This window comes from Typopeltis vanoorti, chromosome 16, assembly GCF_054136105.1.
Source record: "Typopeltis vanoorti isolate ZY-2024b chromosome 16, IOZ_Tvanoo_1.0, whole genome shotgun sequence".
Classification (NCBI taxonomy): Eukaryota; Metazoa; Arthropoda; class Arachnida; order Uropygi; family Thelyphonidae; genus Typopeltis; species Typopeltis vanoorti.
In genome coordinates, this window is record NC_143564.1 from 49,239,101 (window position 1) to 49,261,920 (window position 22,820).

The 22,820-nt window shown below is 35.0% G+C and overlaps 1 protein-coding gene across 1 annotated transcript in view; it reads left to right on the forward strand.

Annotated features, from left to right (window-relative positions):
• The window catches only part of l(3)80Fj (lethal (3) 80Fj), a 770,029-nt gene that overhangs the window by 297,394 nt on the left and 449,815 nt on the right, over positions 1-22,820 (forward strand). Inside the window, exons 23-24 of the mRNA XM_090405954.1 lie at positions 8,940-9,138; positions 20,837-21,165. Of these exons, the coding sequence (XP_090262080.1) occupies positions 8,940-9,138; positions 20,837-21,165 (528 nt within the window). The remainder of the gene's footprint in view (positions 1-8,939; positions 9,139-20,836; positions 21,166-22,820) is intronic.

Genomic DNA, 22,820 nt, shown 5'->3' on the forward strand with positions numbered 1-22,820 from the left:
GGACAGAAGAACTAAGTTTTTTTTAAGTAACAAAAAAAATTGTATTTTAGTAGTATTGAATGTTGGTTAGGTTGTTATGAAAAGAATGGTTTAGAGATCAGAAATTGACATTGATTTTAAATTATCTTGAAATTTGAAATGGTTGGGCACTGAAGAGTTTGTTGTATGAGTAGGAGGAATAGTGAGTGCTGTCATCAGCAAAACTGTGATTAATGTTTGAGTCAGAGAAAAGGTTATTTTTGTATATGAGGATGAGACTGAGTGAAATTATTATCATTTTATGGTGTCTGCATTAAGTTTAGAGAATCTTAGTGGGAGATCCAAATTAACCATTATACACACAAATCCCATCATACCTCTCCTTGAATTTCTTCCACTCGCTCACCACTCTCCGCACAAAAAATCTGGTCTTCACACCCCTCTCTTACACAACTTTCACGGATGGTCCCTAGTTCTCCGACTACTTGCCATATGTTGAAAAATTTCACTTGCATCAATTTTATAAAACCTCTTTAATATCTTAAACATTTCTATCACGTCTCCTCTTTTCTGCCTATCAACTAAATTATGTAACCCACAAATCTTCAACCTATCCTTGTAGGGAGTATTCCACAGACCTGTCACCATCTTGGTTACTTGTTTCTGAATCCTCTCCACCACCTACTGGTCCCCAGAAAACCAAGGTGACCAAATCTGTGTGTGTAATTGCCAAGATGTGGCTGGATTATGGCCATATAAAGAGGAATAATATTTCCCTATCATTACTTGTTAACATGTTTTTCAAACATCCAAGTAATCCTGGGAGCTATTTTACCAACATTTGCAATATGCCCTCTGAACTTCATCTCTTTGTCCATCATTATCCCCAAGTCCCTAGCCTCATCAATTTCTTGCAATTCAGTACCATCAATATGTTACACTACATGCAATCTTTTTAATCTGAAGTGCATAACCTTACATTTTGAAACATTAGTTTGATAAGCGTTATCCTTTGCCCACAAGGCCAAGTTATTTATGTCATCTTGCAGGTTATCTTCATCACCTTTATCAACTATTGCTCTCTCCAGTTTTGCATCCACAATAAACAACTGAATATCCCCCCCCCCTCTTAAATCTTTTACTATTTCACTGGTATAATGGGATTATCATAAATTTTTTTCACTCCTGTGGAATCTTCCCTGTTCCGAGACAATTATTAACGTGACAAGTTGTGTACCTCAGAATTCAATCTTTTAACCGATGTTGTTCAGTCTATGCATTAATGACATTGAGAAGGGTCTCACAGTAGATGTGCAATTGTTTTCTGGCGATATGAAGATGAGCGGGGCTGCCGTGATGCTGCTGATATCCGGTACTTGCAGAATGATTTGAATGGGCTGAAATTTTGGGCAAATAAAAATGGCTATCAATTTAATGTTGGTAAGTGATAATTGCAATGCTTTGGCAAGCTTTGACATGAGGGAATAGGGCCTTGATATGACTGCTCCTGGATTGTTGTGCGCAAATTTGGTCTCCCGGGTTCCAAGAGGATAAAGAAGCTGTGGAAAGAGTGCAAAGAAGAGTTACAAATATTATATTTAGATTATTGAATTTCTATTATGAGGACAGATTGCAAGTATGTGGATTTAGACACTGGTTAAAGGGAGAAAGGGATAGGTGATATGATAGACTTCTATGAACTTGTGAATGGTTGTTAAAGGATATTTCTGATTAAATTTTTTGTTATATGGAAGTTAAGGAGTGAACATTGGTCATCCATGGAAAGTAAGTTTGTTTGCAGTTGGGAAATGGATGGGAGCTGGGTTTTTCACTCGCGGAGCGGTGAGTGAGTGGAATGGTTAAAGAAGATTAGTGAGTGCATCCAGTGTGAATGAATTTAATGGAAGGTGTGACAACTGGTTTGAGTGATTTTTAGCCTCTGTTGATGAGTCCTTGACTCTGTGCAGGTCTCAGATAATAATAATGTTTGTATATTTTATGCTATGTTTCACCTCCAAAAGTTACTTAGTTTTGATTCTTTTCAAAACTTACTTACACACTCTTCTTTTCAATCTGAAATTCAATTTTATCCTACTCAAAACTAAATGGTAATCATGTCCAGTTTATAATCTTATATATATTCTTCTGTCCTGAACCAGTAGGGAACCATTACTGTCAACTATAACATAGTCCATGAGACTTTTCTGGGCATATCAACTGAGAGGAGACCACCATATAGCTTTTAAAGGAATGCAGAGAACCAATCAAGGCTTCTGATCTAATGTACAATCCTCACCTTCTCATGATGCACCCTATTAGGTATCTACCTAGATACCGAATGACCGGATGGGCTGTTCATTCGGTATAATTTGGTTTTGATTTAGCCAACCAAATTGTATTCTTATTGGCTTAAACCAAAATATAAAATGATAGTGCAGCATATCAAAATATTATACCAGGTGAGCCGTTGCCCGGCTAAACAAGGCTTCCATTGTTTTTGCCAGGGAACCAAGGCAAATAGAGAAAAGTCAGTTACTGGAACAAATCCTAAGGCAACTCTAGCTCAACATCACCAGAGTTCAAGATTGGTACTGTCAACATAAGAATCCTGAAGGGCAAAGAAAAGGAGCTAGCTGATAGGAATTGGATAAGCACAAGATCGACATAATAGGGCTAACTGAAACAAAAAAAGGCAAAATCTTGTTAGATCTTTCTGAGCAATAAATACGAAATGTCATATTCAGGAAATGATAATCAAGAAAAAGGAGTAGCCATAGTATTCAACACTAAATACAAGGCTAATCTTCTTGAATGGTTGGCAGTCTCAAGTAGTGTGATGTGGGAAAATATGAGAATGGGGAACTGGACAATGAGAGTTATTTGTGCCTGAGGTCCCACAGAAGGTTCTAGTAAGGTAGAAATGGAGGAATTTTTTGAAGCTTTAGAGAAAGCAACTGATGCAATAAAAAATGAAAAGTTGGTCCTTGTTGGTGATCTAAACAGCAGAGTTGGAAATGATTGTCAGACATACAAAAACATTTTTCGAAAATTTGGAGAAAAGAGCAAAGCTAATAATAAAGTTGGATTTCTGCTCACGACATGGACTACTTATTACTAACACAATGTTCCAACATAAAAATGTGCACAAATTCATATGGAGAGAAGAGGCAAGGAATAAGAAAAGTCTCATTGACTATGTTATTGTTGATAGTGTTCCTGCTGGTGCAGGACACCAGGTACAGAGGATTTGAAATTGGAAATGATCACCATTTAGTCTTGAGCAGGATAAAATTGAATTTCATATTGAAATGAAGAATACGTAAGAAAGTTTTAAAGCGAATAAAATTTGAGCAGCTCTCAGATGTGAACTGTAGACTAAAATACACAAAGGTTATTGAAGAAAAAATGAAAGAGTTTGAGAACAGGAACCAAACCTTGGAGATTCAATGGCAAACCCTGATTGATTCAGCCAGAGAGGCATGTGTTGAGGTTGTCTGTAAGGATAGGAAAATCAGAACTGCCCAGTGGACAGAGGAAGTTAAAGAGGCAGTGAAAGAAAAGAACAAAGCAAATCAAAAGTTCCTGGCAAATAAGTCAGCTTGTGCTCTTAGAGAATACAGAGACAAATGTAAGAAAGCTAAACACTGCGTAGAACTCACTAAACAAAAATCAACGGAGGACTTGGATAAGAAAATAAAAAATAAATATCAAGAAAATGGCAAGATATTCTGGTGGTTGTTGAAGAAGCTCAGAAAAACAAAAGGAAAATAGTGATGTAAAAGGAATTAGAGATGATAAAGGTGACATGAAAACCGGAGAAAAAGATATTCTTGAAGTAATGAGTAATTACTTTGAAAAATTGCTAAATGAAACAAGCAGTGATGACAGCACAGTGGTAAAAAATAATAACCAGGCATGCAGTCAGGAATACATATCCATACTTGTAGTAGGAAAAAGCCATCAAAAACCTAAAATGTGGAAAAACAGCAGGAGTAGATGATATTCAAACAGAAATGCTCTAGTATGGAGGTAAATAAATCTTACAGTGGCTGTACTGCATAGTTCAGCAGGTATACAGACGGATTAATTCCAGATGATTGGAGTAGAGCTCTCATAGTACCCATATATAAAAAGGGAAATAAAACTGAATGTGAGAATTGCAGAGATATTTCCCTGCTGAGTGTTCCTGGTAAGATATGTGCAAGTATACTTGAGAAATGGTTGAGAAGGATTGTGGAAGAGAAGCTGGATTCAGGAAGATTATGGAAGATTTGGATTCAGGCCAAATAGAGGCTGTCAGGATCGGATTTTTACTTTATGACAGTTGAGAAATCATGGGAGAACAAAGATCTGTAATTTAAGTTTTGTAGATCTGGAAAAGGCATGTGCCAATATGCCAGAGGGAAGCTATTCAAAACGCTACAGTTATATGGTGTCAATGGGGCATTATATCATGCAACACTTAGTCTTTATTTGAGTTGTAAGTCAGCAGTTAGAATTGAAGGAAGTACAGGAATATGGTTTAATGTTAAGTCAGGTGTCAGACAAGGATGTACATTATTCCCTCTATTATTCATTATCTATATGGATCACATTATGAAGGAAAGTGTGGCATTAAACATGATATCAAAATTGGAGATGTTAATCTCAGCTCTTTGCTTTATTGCTGATGATGTGATACTTCTAAATAAATCTGCTACAAGTCCAAGATTCCCTAACTATTTTAACAGATATGGTATGAAGGTCAGCATTAAAAAGACATACAATGAAAATAGGCAGAAACATTGAAAATATCAGCTGCATTGTGAATGTAGAACAAGTAAAACATTTCAGCTACTTAGACACGATTTTTAATGACGATGATAAATTAATTATGGAAATTGACAGAATCAACAAAGCTGATATGGTAGGAAGTCGATTGAATAAATTTATGTGAAATAAGAGAGAAATTAGCCAAAACACAAAATGAGCTGTATACAAGACAGTATTCAAGCCAGTTTTAACCTATGGATCTGAGAGCTGGGTCAAAAGTAAAGCACTTGACAAAAGACTAGAGACCGCAGATATGAGAGTCCCGAGAAATATTAGGGGCATAAATATCATTAAAAACAACGATACTAGGAAATAACTTGACATTGGCTGCATCCAGGAATGCTTTAGCAGAACTAATCTCAGGTGGTATGGTCACTTAAACAGAATGGGCGAGGAAAGATTAGCAAAACAAGTGTTCTCTGCCAGGTTGGCGGGAAAAAGATCCAGAGGAAGACCAAGATATAGGTGAATTGATACAGTAAAAAGTAATTTATAAGATAGAAATATAAGGTCTGATAATGTTGGAGTCTTGACAGGTAACAGATTAATTTGAAGGAAAATGTAGATAGGAAGTTAGTAATGATGTTAATTTTTCTTGTAGTACTATCATATCCTGTATGGTATGAATTTGATGATGACTAATTAAAGAGTAGTGGGCCTAGTATAGAACCTTGTGGTACTACACTAGTCACCATCATTCTCCTAGATTCCACTTGATCATGTACTACTCTCTGGTGTTCTGTCTGTCAGCCACCCTCCATCCATGCTACTAGCCTCATATCTATTCCCGTTTGTAATAGTTTTCCATATGGTATTCTGTGAAATGCCTTGTCAAAGTCGAGTAGTATATCCATTACCTTTATTCAGTTCTGTTGTTACTTCATTATAAAATGTGAATAAGTTCTAAAACAGGACCTACCTTTACAAAACCATGCTGTTCACTATAGAGTATCACATCCCTATCCACCCTCTGTTGTATTTTAACTGTCATGAGCTTTTCCAATACGTTAACAACCATTTCTTATATATTAATTGGTCTGTAGTTTGTAATATCTGTCTTGAAACCACTTTTATGCAATGGTACTTTCTTACCCTCTTTCCACTCCTTTGGACACCCTGCCAGAGCTGAGAGTTAGATTGAACAGCTTCATCAGAGATAATGCCAATTCTCTTGCTCATTCATGTAGTACACTGGCTGATATGCCATCCAGTCCCATTGTTATGTTCACATTCATATTTTTTAATATGCTGAACTCCTCCTGTTGTCTACCTCAATGTGGATATGCATCTTTAACATCAGCAACTATAAAATAACCACTGGATGATACACCTTTGCAAAATGATCACTCAGCAACTCAACTATCTCTTTTGGTTCAGTCACCTTCAAGCTGGTCAATGCCGAAACACCTCATCCTTATTCCTGATACTTCTTGTATTCGTGTACATGCATTTCAACATCACTTTGTACCCGTTGTTTGAAGTCATTCTACTATAGTCATTTTTTTCTCTTACTTGCTATGTAACAAAAAAATGTTTTGTGTTTACTTTGGCCTGGTTAGCCAATTCTCTCTCATAGTCTGATTTGTCCTTTATTACCATACTACTAATCATCCTTCTTGTTTGCACTTTGTACTGATCATGAGTATGCTGATAATTTTTTTCTTTATATTTCCTTCACAATGTTTTTTTTTTATTTTTTTATTTATTTATTTTTATGCTCTTGCTTTTATATCCCTACTCATCCATTTGATTTCAACTAGGGTTTGTCCTTCTGCCCTTGGGTATGCAGTCTGCTGCTACTCTCAAGCAGTGTCTTACCACTTGCCATGGACTACTGACATTCTTTCCCTTGCAGCTTCTCAAGCCATGTCATTCTTCCAAGATAACTCCTGATTCTCTCATAATCACCAACCTTATAGTTGAACATAAACCCTTTCTTGACAGAGAATTCCACATGTTTGGCAACTTCCCAGAACAAGACAGCATGGTCAATCTTCCCAACTGGGCCAGAGTGGCCACCTTGGTTATGAATATATCTTCTGATGTTATTATCAGATCCAACAGTTCCAAACACTTTTTTCCTTCTATAACATGTTGTTTCATATAATGATCCCTTTAGCAACTGTATAAATCCCACTTCCAGCCACATCCACTTTCCTCTCTCCAATCAATGTCATAAAAGTTAGACTCCCATAATATTGTTCGACCTATGTGCTCTAATCTGCCGATATGTGACATCTATATTTTCCTGTGGATCCCATGGTCTATTGCAGCACCCAACAACGTTTTGTGTTCTATTTGCCTCTCTCTCTTACACACACACACCAGACAGCCTCAAATGAACCATCTCCCTCAGACTTAAAATCCTCTTTAACTTCTAATTTTGTTGTTTGTAATTCCACAGCTATCATCATCATCAATACCCCCTTGTGTCCTGTTCCCTCTATTTTCCCTGAAAATACAGTGCCCTTTACACTCTATCCTTGTAACTATATCGTTTTCAGTTAACCAGTTCTCTCTAATGCCTGTAGTTTTTGACCAAGTTGAGTTGATCAATGCCAAAACTCCTCACCCTTATTCCTGATACTTCTTGCATTCGTGTACATGCATTTCAACGTCACTTTGTACCCATAGTTACCCTTGTGTAATGTCATTACCAACCCATTCAAATCAGAAACCTGTGAAAACCCATTCGGCATTGCATAATCATTATTGTACACATGCTCATTTATCACAAGGGTAGGAAGACACAGTCTTGATTTCATCCTTCCTAATATCTCTAGTTTCCCTGGTTTTGCACTACCACACTTTCACTAAACAAATTTTGCATGCCACACTCTCACACTTTCTCCAAACATTAACTCCAAAACCATACTCTGTCAGGCATATATAAGTCCTTTCATTCATTAAATTCACAGACATCAGTAAACTACACACCATTTCTCCTGCATAATCTTCTCATTAACTCATTGGCAGTCATGGCCTTCTTCTCAGTTCTCCTGTTATACCAAGGCAGCAGTCTCACAATCTTTACTTTCTTACTCTTGTTCAGCCCACACTCTTGTGCTAATTTTGCTTCTACTAACAACTTTCATATCTTCTCTCACTGCATTTCCCCTTTCAAAAGAAATAACAGAGCCCTGAAGAATGTGTATATTAATAAGATAATCTGAAAAAAAAAACTTCCTCCACTATTGCATGCAATGAACAGCCTAAGAGAAAACTGGTAATCCAGTTACAAATGAAATGCCTTGATATGTCAGTTAAATAGTAAGGTTTTTCTGCAATTTCCATGGCATGTGACATTGGATGCAGGCAAAGAGATCTGCCATGGATATCGATTGGCAAAATCCATTCTTTGTGATTTTTAGTGGAATTCTTGTGTTTATTCCACTAAACATCAACATGAGTGATAATGATATCAGATTGTCAAAATCCATATTGGCAAATTGTGGGTATGATGGCAATTTACTGGTTAGTCAATCATACTGAACTTTATCAAACACTTAGGTAATATTATGTGCAATAGCACATCTCTCGCCCCCCCCCCCCAAAAAAAAACCTTTCCTTTATAAAACTTTTCTTTATCCAACAATAGATGATGCAAAATTGTGGCTTTAGTTCTTTGTTTTAAACCATTCTCAATGAATTAATTGTTGCTGTTTGCCTATTGTGACAACCTGTTTGTGCCCTGAAGAAGGATATAAAACCATTTCAATGTTATCCGCTAAATAATTAAATAAATGTATAATTTATTTACTTTTTTATTTTTCTTTGTGTCATGAATTAAACTATTAAAAAAAGTCAGATGAACAACTTCCAACACACAATTTCTACACATTTCATGAAATTTGCACATGGAATTAACATTTATATATTGAAGAGTAGTGCAATTTGTCTTCTTTCAAGTAGTCAAATAATTGTACTTTTATTCGCTGTATTCAAATGATATGATATATTGCCTTTGTTGTTTCAGTGCATTTCCTTAATTTTTGTCCATTTGGGGATATTAAATATCTTCATTAATCTACCGTATACTAAATAAATATGATGAATCTTTAATGGAACTAGTTAATTAAGTTGTATTTTTTTATGTTTATTTATATATATATATATATATATATATTTTTTTTTTTTTTTTTCCCCAGTTAAATAATCGTCTGTGTTGTGGAGTTGCAATTCTTCGTTCTGCGCTCAAAGGAAATCCAGATGCCCTTGCACTTTATATGAAAGATTTAATTCAGACATTGCTTTCATTGTTATCCTCACCTTTATGCGCTGAAATGATATGCAAAATTTTTATTGAGCTTTGTCATTCTGTTTTTCGTCATGATTTAGCCAAGTGGGGTGAGTAATAATTAACTAATGAATTAGATGTTTCTTCTCCCTCCCTCTCTCTATTTGTGTGTGTGCATACTCACGTGTGCATATATACATACAGTTATTCTGATTTGCCAGGAATGAGAAGTGACTTTTTTTGTATATGCTCTCGTGTTCCTTTTTTGTGAATCAAATATCATTATTAGATTCCACAGTAATTATTTACCTGTTGCCTCCCTCTAGGAAACAGAATGGATTCAACAATTTTTAGCACTTCTTAGTTTAATGTTATACGCAGAGGCTTCTATATCACGCATCAAGATTAGAACTTCGATATATGTCAGGAGATTGTTGAGCAGGGTTGATACTGCAAGCCAGTATTTGTTTATGCTTCTTATGTTTGTGTGTAGTATATAATTATTTCATTTTCAAGCTGAGGTGAAATGATTTATTATTGTTCTTGAATCTTGAATATGCAGCCAGCTGTTTATCATAATTCTTATATTGAAAATTATATAGATTTGATGTAGAATATCATATAAAATCACTGATTTATCAATCTTACTATTCCAGTAAGTAAACAAATGACATTGCAAAAAAAAAAATAATAAATAAATTAAATAAATAAAAAAATAATGGTTCTTTTTGTGGCCCTTTCCTATAATCTTTTTGCCTGCACATCTCCTGTTTTGTTTTAATCAATTTCTTATGATAATACTTTGACTTCCAGTTATTTCTATAACTCATTTCTCTTTGTATTATTTTAACCCAGTTTGAAGCATTTACTTATGCTTCACACATTGTTGCATTTCTATGTATGAATATTAGCTATTTAGTAAAAAAAAAAAATTGCTCTTTCTCAGTAGGGAACTGATAATTATATGATATCTACCTTTTTCTTTTTTTTTTTCTTAATTAGTTTGTCAATCATTCAGTTGAAATCATCATCATCATCATCATCGTCATCAAATTCCTGCCATGTACCCTCAAGGGGTGTACAGGATATGACAGTACTACATGAAAAAATTACATCATTACTAACTTCCTATCTACAATTTTCCTCCAAATCAGTCTGTTACTTGTCAAGACTCCAACATTATCAGATTTTATATTTCTATCGTCTAAGGCACTTTGTACCGTATCAATCCACCTATATCTTGGTCTTCCTCTGGGTCGTTTTCCTGCCAACCTGGCAGAGAACACTTGTTTTGCTAATCTTTCCTCTCCCATTCTATTTAAGTGACCATACCATCTGAGATTAGCTCTGCTAACGCATTCCTGGATGCTGACAATGTCAAGTTCTTTCCTAATATCCTCATTTTTAATATGATATTGCCATTGATGCCATCTGTTCACGCCTCTAATCTTTCTCAGGACTCTCATATCTGCGGTCTCTAGTCTTTGGTCAAGTGTTTTACTTCTGACCCAGCTCTCAGATCCATAAGTTAAAATTGGTTTGAACACAGTCTTGTATACAGCTAATTTAGTGTTCCGACTAATTTCTTTCTTATTCCATATGAATTTATTCAGTTGACTTCCCACGATACCAGCTTTGCTGATTCTGTTGTCTATTTCTATATTTAGTTTACCATCTTCAGTAAAAATTGTGCCTAAGTAGCTGAAATGTTTTACTTGTTCCACAGGTTCTCCATTCACAACACAGTTGACATTTTCAGTGATTCTGCCTATTTTCATTGTCTTTGTCTTTTTATTGCTGACCTTCATACCATATCTATTACAACAGCTATTCAATTTAGTCAGAGAATCTTGCAGACTTGTAGCGGATTTATTAAGAAGTATAACATCATCCGCATAAAGCAAAGAGCTGACATTAACATCTCCAATTTTGATATCAGGTTTAATACCACATTCCTTCATAATGTGATCCATATAGATAATGAATAACAGAGGGGATAATGTACATCCTTGTCTCACACCAGATTTAACATTAAACCATCTTCCTGTACTTCCTTCAATTCTAACTGCTGACTCACAACTCAAATAAAGACTAAGTATTGCTTGATATAATGCCCCATTGACACCATATAACTGCAGCGTATTGAATAGCTTCTCTCTTGGCACCTTGTCATATGCCTTTTCCAAATCGACAAAACTTAAATACAGATCTTTGTTATATTCCCATGCTTTCTCGACTATTTGTCGTAAAGTGAAGATCTGATCCTGACAGCCTCTATTTGGCCTGAATCCAGCTTGTTCTTCACCAAGCTTTTCTTCCACAATTCTTCTCAACCGTTTCTCAAGTATACTTGCATAGATCTTGCCAGGAACACTCAGTAGGGAAATACCTCTGTAATTCTCACATTCAGTTTTATTTCCCTTTTTATATATGGGTACTATGAGAGCTCTACTCCAATCATCGGGAATTCGTCCCTCTGTCCAGGCTTTCTGAACTATGCAGTGCAGCCACTGTAAGACTCTTATACCACCATACTTCAGCATTTCTGGTCGAATATCATCTACTCCTGCTGCCTTTCCACATTTCAAGCCTTTGATGGCTTTTTCTACTTCAAGTATGGATATATATTCCTGACTGCCTGCCTGGTCAGTGTTTTTTATCACTGTGCTGTCATCACTGCTTGTTTCATTTAGCAATTTTTCAAAGTAATTACTCCATACTTCAAGGATATCTTTTTCTCCTGTTTTCATTTCACCTTTATCATCTCTAATTCCTTTTACAGCACTCTTTCCTCCATTCCTAAGCTTCTTCAACAACCTCCAGAATATTTTGCCACCTTCTTGATATTTATTTTCTATATTCTTGCCAAAGTCCTCCCATGACTTTTGTTTAGCTAGTTTTACACGCTGTTTAGCTTTCTTACATTTGTCTCTGTATTCTGTAAGAGTAAAAGCTGACTTATTTGCCAGGAACTTTTGATATGCTTTCTTCTTTTCCTTCACTGCCTCTTTAACTTCCTGTGTCCACCAGGGAGTTCTGATTTTTTTATCTTTGCACACAACCTCACCACATGCCTCTCTGGCTGAATCAATCAATGTTTCCTTCAGAGTTTGCCACTGAATCTCCAAGGTTTGATTCCTGTTCTCAAACTCTTTCATTTTCTTTTCAATAATATTTCTGTATTTTAGTCTACAGTTTACATCTGAGAGCTGCTCAACTTTTATTCGCTTTAAAACTTTCTTACATGTTATTCTTTTCAATATGAAATTCAATTTTATCCTGCTCAAGACTAAGTAGTGATCACTTCCAATTTCAAATCCTCTGTACACTCTTGTGTCCTGCACCAGGGAGAAAACATCACTATCTACAATAACATAGTCAATGAGACTTTTCTTATTCCTAGCCTCTTCTCTCCATGTGAATTTGTGCACATTTTTATGTTGGAACATGGTATTAGTAATAACCAGTCCATGTCCTGAGCAGAAATCCAACAGATATTTGCCATTATTATTAGCTTTGCTCTTTTCTCCAAATTTTCCTAAAATATTTTTGTATGTCTCACAATCATTTCCTACTCTACTATTTAGATCCCCAACAAGGACCAACTTTTCCTTTTTCATTGTGTCAGTTGCTTTTTCTAAAGCCTCAAAAAATTCCTCCACTTCTACCTTAGTAGAACCTTCTGTGGGACCATAGGCACAAATAAGTCTCATTGTCCAGTTCCCCATTCTCATATTTGCCCACATTACTCTACTTGAGACTGACTGCCATTCAAGAAGATTAGCCTCGTATTTTGTGTTGAATACTATGGCTACTGCTTCTTTTCCTTGATTGTTATTGCCTGAATATAACATTTTGTATTTATTGCTCAGAAAGATCTCACCAGTTTTGGTCTTTTTTGTTTCAGTCACCCCTATTATGTCGATCTGGTACTTATCTAATTCCTCAGCTAGCTCCATTTCTTTGCCATTCAGGCTTCTTATGTTGATAGTACCGATCTTTAACTCTGGTGATGTTGAGTTGGGGTTTGTTTTCAGATTTGTTCCAGTAGCTGACTTTTCGCTGTTCGCCCTGGTTCCCTGGCGAAAACAACGGGGGCCTTGTTTAACCGGGCGACGCCCCAGCCGGCATGAAATTTTGTCATGTTGTACCATCATTTTTTATTTTGGTTTAACCAATAAGAATACAATTTGGTCGGCTAAATCCCAAATTGCCAGCCCATCCTCGTTCGTTCAGTATCAAAGTAGATACCCAACAGGGTGCACCACGAGAAGGTGAGGATTGGACATTAGGTCAGAAGCCCTGGTCGGTTCTCCGCATTCCTTTAAAGGCTATGTGGAGGTCTCCTCTCAGTTATACAGCTTTGACCCTTAAGCACCCCTGTTGAAATCATTGGTTTTGTTATGTTTTTAGTGGCATTGTATGTTACTAGTAAGATATTACACATGCTCTCTTTAATTGTAATAACCTGGAATTGTATTTTGTCAAGATGAGGAACACTTCTTGTCTCCAAATAAAAATCACTTAGAACATGATTAATTCTTATGGAAACTCAGACCCTCCCCCCTCTTCCCCCTTCAGAAATATTCAAATTGACCAGTAAAACAAGCATAATATTCTCTTTTCTTGTGCTTTCAAATAAATAGCTACATCTGAGCGTAGGTGGGAATTATTATTAGATATGAAGTTTTTTGTTAGTACATCTTCTTCTAGCCATCACCTAAAAAATGTATAGCCAGAAAGGAGAAATTTCCATTTTATCTTTACATTTAGGGAAAGGCAGTAGAGTTTCTTGAATAAGTTATTCTGTAAGTTTTGTTTTCACAGTGGCTAATAATATTATTGAATTCAAATGAAAATAACCTTGGCCTTTTGAGAGTGGCTACTGGCTTTTATGACAATGAAAATTAAACAGATAAGCAAATAAAATAGAATTTACTCTATTAATTTGTAAATGAAGAAAGTTTTCCTTAACAACATTAAAAAAAAAAAGCATCATGGTCAGTTATTTTCATAGTTAATTTTTGTTTAGTCTGATTTTTATAAAACATTTTTTGGGCTTTTTCATTAGTTATCAATTTTATTAATAGAAATAAATAAATTAAGAGATTATTACCTAACAACTCCATGAAGTCTGATGAATAGCTCATCAGAGGAAACTACTGTAGACTACACAATCTCTTGCATATCTACATAATCTTTTTTTTTTCACAACACTACAGAGTATTTTTGCCATTCATACCTACTATCCTCATATGAGTTCAGTGACTCTCTCTCTCCCTCTCTCTCTCTCTCTCCACATGCACTCGCATGCGTGCGCACACACACACACAGGGTTATTTATACCTAAGCTTACAGATAAGTGAATGAGATAGTGCTAAAATAATGCCTTTATAATTAGAAGAAACACACATATAAACCACAGTGAAAATTATTTAATTGTAAGTATTTCATCCTAAGTATCTTAGGACATCATCAGTACAGTATTAAACAAAATTAGGAATAACATAGTTAGAAATATTTACAATTAAATAATTTTCACTGTGGTTTATACGTGTGTTTCTTCTAATTATGAATGCACCACAGGTTTCGTTATTTAAAAAAAAAAATAATGCCTTTAATTTAATGCAGCACTGAAAAAAAAAAACAACAAAAAAAAAAAAACTACAGAATGCAGCTTTAGAAATAGACTAATATCACATACTGCTTATTTTACCATATTTATTTATTACATGCAAAATGTTCCATTAAAATTGAAACTCCATTCATATGTCATGAAATAAAATGGAAGTTTATGACGATAAATATATTTCATGTAGCGTGTCTGGTTTCAGGCTATTTTAAATGGAGACGTTTAATTTGAAGCTCCTGTATGTTGGACTTCTTGTATGATGTGAGTGCCTTCTTTTTTTAAGTTTTTTTTAGATTTGTTAGTGTTCTGTAAAGCATCATGTCTAAACAGAAAAGAAATAATGCCCAGGTAGGCTCAAATATGCTTGGAACTGTGGTGTCAGGGTGATGTAGCAGGCCCTGCTGTATTGTCAGTCTGTGACTGTTATAAAGAAACGCAATGCAGAAATTGCTTGATTATTGCTACTTGGAATGCAAGAGGATTGAATAAATGTGGGAAATTGGCTAATGTGATGAGAGAGATGGAGAGATTGAATATTAGTATACTAGGGGATAAGTGAAACCTTTTGGAAAGGATCATCAGATTTTGAGTTGAAACTTCCAAATGGCAAGATATATAAAATATATATGTCAGGTGGTGAAATATCAAGAAGAGGTGTAGTGTTCGTTGTAGAGAAGAAACTAATAAAAATATTATCCATGTCATCAAAAAAATCAGATAGAGTAATTACAGTTCTAGTGAAGTCTAAACCTAGATATATGCTGATCATTCAAATATATGTTCCTACAGAAAGAATGAGGGAAGCAGAAATAGATAACATGCATGATGAAATAGAATGGTGTATGAAGGAAGTTGGAAGCAAGAAAGATAGAGTTAATTGTACTATGGGTGATGAATGCAAAAGTTCAGTCAGAGAGAGAACATCTACACACGTGGGGTTCATTCGGACTTGGAATTCGGAATGAGAGAGAGGACAAATACTGATTGATTTGTTTAATGCAGTGCAGCCACTGTAAGACTTTTATACCACCATACTTCAGCATTTCTGGTCAAATATCATCTACTCCTGCTGCCGTTCCACATTTCAAGCCTTTGGTGGCTTTTTCTACTTCAAGTATGGATATGTATTCCTGACTGTATGCCTGTTGAGTGTTTTTTACCACTATGCTATCACTGCTTGTTTTATTTAGCAATTTTTTGAAGTAATTACAGTGGTATCTCACTAATCCGAACTAATAAAAACTGTACAAGTTCGGATTATCGAAAAGTTTGGATTAGTGAATTTTCCTCCAAGAGGCAACAATAACTAGCGTTCAAGACAAAAATAATCAGATTCCAATGATACATGAAATTAATTCTGTAAATAAATTAACTGATAGAAAAAAAAAGCTACTGTATTGTAATGTAAAAAAAAAAAAAAAAAAAAAAAAAATACAGTACACAAGTTTATTTTAGTAAAAAAAATTTAATTTGTATGTACCTGTATTGTTGAGGATTCTGATTTAATAAAATTGCATAGTTTAGTACTTAACTTAATTTGCATAAAAAATATCACTTTCTTGTACACAACACAAAAAAAAAGTTTTACAAAATAACACAAAAAAGTTTTTTATTTCTTTGTAAAAAAAAGTCACTGATTGCGAAAATCAGTGACTTTTCTTTTTTTACTTTTTTTTTTTCATCGAGTTCATCATAGTCTTCTAATTCATTCTGTAGTATCATATTTATAATTTCAGCATCTGATTTGATTTCGAATTCGCTTTTGGTTTTCTACTTACAACCCATTCCGTAACATCTGTTTGTGAAATTTCAACATCGGAATTTATATTTTTAACCAAATTATGCACTTTTTGAATTTCCTATTTTTGTGTATACTGTATTTGTGATTCATGCCAACAATACAGTATGTACTGTACAGTATAAAAAAAGCAAATGTGAACACACAACAAATCAAAATAGGCCTCCAGTATAATGGTATAATCGACAGTATGAAAAATACTGTACTGTAATAATAATAAAATAAATAATAATAGTTAAAATATTAATTATTAAATAAAAATAATAGTACATAAAATAATAATACGCAATAAATAAAACTTTTATTTTTTTCAACTGCAGTTCGGATTACTGGAAGGTTCAGACTAAAGAGGTTCGGATTAGCAAGATACCACTGTACTCCATACTTCAAGGATATCTTTTTCTCCTGTTTTCATGTCACCTTTATCATCTCTAACTCTTTTACAGCACTCTTTCCCCGATTTCTAAGCTTCTTCAACAGCCTCCAGAATATCTTACCACTTTCTTGATATTTATTTTTTATCTTCTTGCCAAAGTCCTCTCATGCCTTTTGTTTAGCTAGTGTTTCGCTTTCTTACATTTGTCTCTGTATTCTCTAAGAGCAAAAGCTGACTTATTTGCCAAGAACTTTTGATTTGCTGTCTTCTTTTCCTTCGCCGTCTCTTTAACTTCCTGTGTCCACCATGGAGTTCTGATTTTTCTATCCTTGCAGACAACCTCACCACATGCCTCTGGCTGAATCAGTCAGGGTTTTCTTCAAGGCTTGCCACTGAATCTCCAAGGTTTGATTCTTGTTCTCAAACTCTTTCATTTTTTCTTCAATAATCTTTGTGTATTTTAGTCTACAGTTCACATCTGAGAGCTGCTCAACTTTTATTTGCTTTAAAACTTTCTTACATGTTATTCTTTTCAATATGAAATTCAGTTTTATCCTGCTCAAGACTAAATAGTGATCGCTTCCAATTTCAAGCCCTCTGTACACTCTGGTGTCCTGCACCAGGGAGAAAACATCACTATCAACAGTAACATAGTCAATGAGACTTTTCTTATTCCTTGCCTCTTCTCTCCATGTGAATTTGTGCACATTTTTATGTTGGAACATCTTGTTAGTAATAACCAGTCCATGTCCTGAACAGAAATCCAACAGGTATTTGCTATTATTATTAACTTTGCTCTTTTCTCCAAATTTTCCAAAAATATTTTTGTATGTGTGGCAATCATTTCCTACTTTGCTATTTAGATTCCCAACAAGGACCAACTTTTCCTCTTTCATTGTGTGAGTTGCTTTTTCTAAAGCATCAAAAAATTCCTCCACTTCTACCTTAGTAGAACCTTCTGTGGGACCATAGGCACAAATAAGTCTCATTGTCCAATTCCCCATTCTGATATTGATCCACATCACTATACTTGAGACTGCCTGTCATTCAAGAAGATTAGCCTCATATTTTGTGTTGAATACTATGGCTACCCCCTTCTTTTCCTTGATTGTCATTTCCTATATATAATATTTTGTATTTATTGCTCAGAAAGATTTCACCAGTTTTTGTCTTTTTTGTTTCAGTCAGTCCTATTATGTCGATCTGGTACTTATCTAATTCCTCATATAGCTCCATTTCTTTGCCATTCAGGCTTCTTACGTTGATAGTACCGATCTTTAACTATGGTGATGTTGAGTTGGGGTGTGCTTTCAAGTTTGTTCCAATAGCTGACTTTTCGCATTCTCTCTGGTTCCATGGCGAAAACAACAGGGGCCTTGTTTAACTGGGCGACGCCCCAGCCAGCATGAAATTTTGTCATGTTGTACCATCATTTTGTATTTTGGTACAAACCAGGCCAATAAGAATACAATTTGTTAGGCTAAATCCCAAATTGCCATCCCATCTTTGTTCGTTCAGTATCCATGTAGATATCCAATAGGGTGCACCACGAGAAGGTGAGGATTGGACATTAGGTCAGAAGCCCTGGTCGGTTCTCTGCATTCCTTTAAAGGCTATGTGGAGGTCTCCTCTCATTGGTACTATCGGCACTAATATCAAGGGGTGCTTAAAGGTCAAAGCTATATACACTTCTGTCCCTTAATCACCCCTTGCAAAACATTGGATAAAAGAATCAAACAGTTATGCAGGAGATTGAAAGAAAACTGGATAAATAAGCAGCACACTGAGATAGAAGAATTACAGAATAGGAACAAAACTAGAGAAGCATTCCTGAAAGAGTGAAAGAACTTAATGGAAAAGCAAAACGTACACAGTCTAATAACATCAAGAACAAAAAGGGAAACATAATCAACGATAAGGATAAGATAAATGGAAGATGGGTGGAGTTCTTATCAGATGGTCTGTGATGATGGTAACATGATTGCTTATTCACAACACCTTAAATTAAACGTAACAACAGATATCACTCTGCCGACAAGAAAGGAAATAGACCAGGTAATTAAGAATCTTCCTAATAATAAATCCCCTGGATGCGATAATATCCCAGCCGAGCTGCTGAAAGCTTTGACTATCAATAATAACAACTACTTAGTGAAATCCATTCAGGATATCTATAAAACAGTAGAATTACCTAAAGTTTTTACAACATCTATCTGCTTACTAATTCCAAAGAAAAAAATGTACGAAATTGCGGGATTACTGCACTGTGAGCCTAATATCCTATGCATCTACAATTATTTTAACCATTGTTAACAAAGAAATTGAAAGAGCCTTAATCGGCGAATTGAGTGAACATTAGAAAGGTTTCAGAAGAGGAATGGGAACGTTAATGCTATCCTGGAACTAAAAATACTAATAGAAAGATCACGTGAAAAAAATATGAACATTTACATATGCTTCATAGACTTTCAGAAGGCCTTTGACTGGGTAAAACATAATAAAATGTTCAGTATATTAGATAAATTAGACATAGATCATGTACTTAAGATTATAAAAATGATTTACACCAAACAGAAAATTCAGCTGTTTAACTCTCAGGCGTCTGTAGTGAAAATAAATAGAGGAGTTAGACAAGGTTTCATTCTTTCACCGAATCTATTTAATATCTGTAGTGAGACAGTGATGAAAAAGATTGAAAAACAGAAAATAGGAATTAGTATCAATGGTATAAAATGCAACAATCGTAGATATGTTGATGAAACCATAAGTGTGTTTCAGACCACAATATGATGTGATCTGAAACACACTTACTCCATTGTTATCAATATAAATTCGAAAATATATAGCGATATAAAAATATAGAAAGCACCGAAGCCTTACTTCATCATCTGAACTTCAATTGGAATGACTGTTTCTCTACCATATCTTTGATACTGAGATAAATGTCTCAGTATTATCTCAGTATCAAAGATAGATATCTTTGATACTGAGATAATCTACTTAAATCCAAAGTGGAATGCAAACAATGAATTGACTTGAAACAGTGAGAGCCTTGTGATGTTATATATGACAAAATGCAAAGGTATAACTGTGTACCAATAATATAAGACATTATACTATTACTTATTAACTATTATTAATTAAAACTTTAATGATGTGTGATTAAAATAACTCTCCCATATCTTTGATATTGAGAGACTGTCATTCAGATTCAAGTTTAGTTTATGAAGTAAGGCTTTGGTGCTTTATTTAAATAAACATAACTTATAGTGACAACAATGGAGTAAGTGTGTTTTAAACCATATGATATTGTGGTCTGTATCTATTCCATGTTTTGCAATTTTCAGGCTGAAATGTATTGCCTTTGAATAAATATTATTCACTTATTTTGGGTTTTGCATGAATTGAGGAAATCAATTCATGCAAATGTTGTAGCTTCTCATTCATTAGTAGTATGGATAAGTAAATAAATAGATAATCCATTAACCCAAGTTTGGAAATCAGACGTGGATTTCAGTTTGCTTCAGTCGTCCATCAGTGATTGAAAGCAGTGGATATGAATCCATACCCAAGATTCAAATCCACTGCCTGCTGGAGTGCAAATGCTAGAAATGCCATCTACTCTGCCAACCGACAGTCTGGTGAATTACATTTTCTTTCTCCAGTGTCTGTGTTAATGCAAAATTCCTGAATTTCTGTGAGGAAAATGCTATCATCTCCATCTGAGATTGGGTAACACTATGAGAGTGTGAGATATGTGGCTACTCTCATCCACATTGTCTTGCATTATAAGAATACTAAGCGAGGCATTTTGATTTTTGTGCTTCATTTCCTTCATTAGATTGTTTTTCACTCTTGTCATTCAAATACCTTTGAATGAGAAATAATATATCTACATCCAAAACTATACTTGTTGAATTTCAAATTATACTGGTTTTGAATTTAAAATGATAAGTAAAATGCTAATGTAGGAATCCTAAAAGTTTTTTATTTTTTTTTTAGGCCTACCGGTTTCTTATGTTACTCTTCGGGTGCTCGCCCCAGAATGTCATTTAGATCCCTCTTGGACTGAAATGAACCTTGAAGCTGCTATAATCAAAATAGTTGGTGTTATTTACAATCATACCTGTCAAGCCAGCAGTGGAACTACATATGATGAACATAAGTCTGCGGCTGTTGCTATGCAACGTCTAACCTCTCCTGCTTTTGCGTATTGTTTTCCTCTGTTTGAATATGTGTTGTTGAAATATAATGCAGAAGATAATTTAGTAGTTGAAGTTATACACATAATATCAGAGCATGCTCAACTTCGGGACTCAGCTAAGTCCCTGGTAATTTTTTAAATAAATGTTTTTGAATAATTTTCATATAATTTTAAACTATGTTGTTATGAGCATCAGTTATACATTAATCACTTAAGGAATTAATAATGCAGTTTTTTATGTAGATATATATATATATATATAGATTTTAATGTAAGAATCACTCTTGAACTTTTAGTAACCCATTGATAAATTTTACAGTATTTAATACACATAATAGTATCATTGTAGTTTTTAATACCTTTGACCCATTTAGCTTGAGCTTTTGTTGTATTTTGTATATATGAGGTGTGTATGTGTATATATTAATGGAGGAAGGAATGCTGTAAAAGAAATCACTTTAAGACAAATAGTTGAGAAGTAGTGTGAATGAATTCAACAACAGTTGTGACAACTGGTGCAAATACTTTGGCCTCCCTTGATGAGTTCTCTGACTTCCTGGAGGTCTCTCTTAATAAAATAATTAGTCAAAACACTAAACTCTCTCTATGCAAGACAATGTTCGAACCAATTTTCACTTGTGGATCTGAAATCTGGGTTAGGAAAAAAAAACATCTCGAAGACTGAAGACCCTAGATATGCAAATTCAAACCCCCTCAACATTTTGAAGTGATGTGATAAGGTCTGACAGATGCTTTCTTCACAAACCTATCAAAAACACAGACTATCTTTTTGTAATTTTTACTGTTTTGAAGACAACCTTGTGTTTCTTGTAACAATGAATACACAACTGATTGACAGTTTCACATCCTCAGCTTGCAATTAATTTGACAGTCTAGGACTGCTTTGTAGGACAGTCTTTACTACTTTCAGATGAGGGCCATCCCAGTTGATTGATCCCATCCCACCCGACCTCACAGTCTCATTCCAAATTTAAGAATAAAGAGAGAAGTCTTAGTATTGAGATCAAAAGTCTCAATACTAAGACTTCTCTCTTTATTCTTATGATTGAATTATCCCTGTGATTGAATACCTGATCCAATGCCACTTTTGCTGTATGGCACAACCCATGAACATTCAGAAAGGTATCATGTAGTCTTGTAGTATTTTGGCACCTGCTTTGGCAAGATGGGCAGTTCTGGAAGATCCAATCCAAATTGGCTGGTGAGCTTGCTTGCAGGTGTCAATGGTGCTGCAGTAAGTTGCCTACTTGCACAGTCTGGGAATGGGATAATTGTGGCATTCCACTATAAAGTTCGTACATTGCTCACTGGATGGTGGATATCTGTATGTGGCTCTGTGGTTGGCAGGGAGGCTCTAGCCAGCAAAAAATCTCTTGAGCATGAATTCTCCATCCTCATATTTTCAGGGGTCCACACAATGTCCCAACCAAGTACAGATACCACACAGATATATCATTTGATAACAAAAAAAACAGGGCATGGGATATCATTATTGTGCACCAATGTTTCCCATCAGTGCAACAGATGAAAAAGCCAATAGGAAAATGTCACCATTCTTTATTCAGGACTAGCAGGATCTCCCAAAACTGCTATCTAGTGTGGTATTCTTGTGGAGGCAACATTCAGAAAAACTACTGAGAGCAGTAATGATGAGTGGAATGCCAATTATGGTAACACCTCATAAAATATTAAACTCTTCTAGAGAAGTGATATCAAAATGGGATCCTCTTGGTGCTCCAGATGAGGATATATATTCTGAGC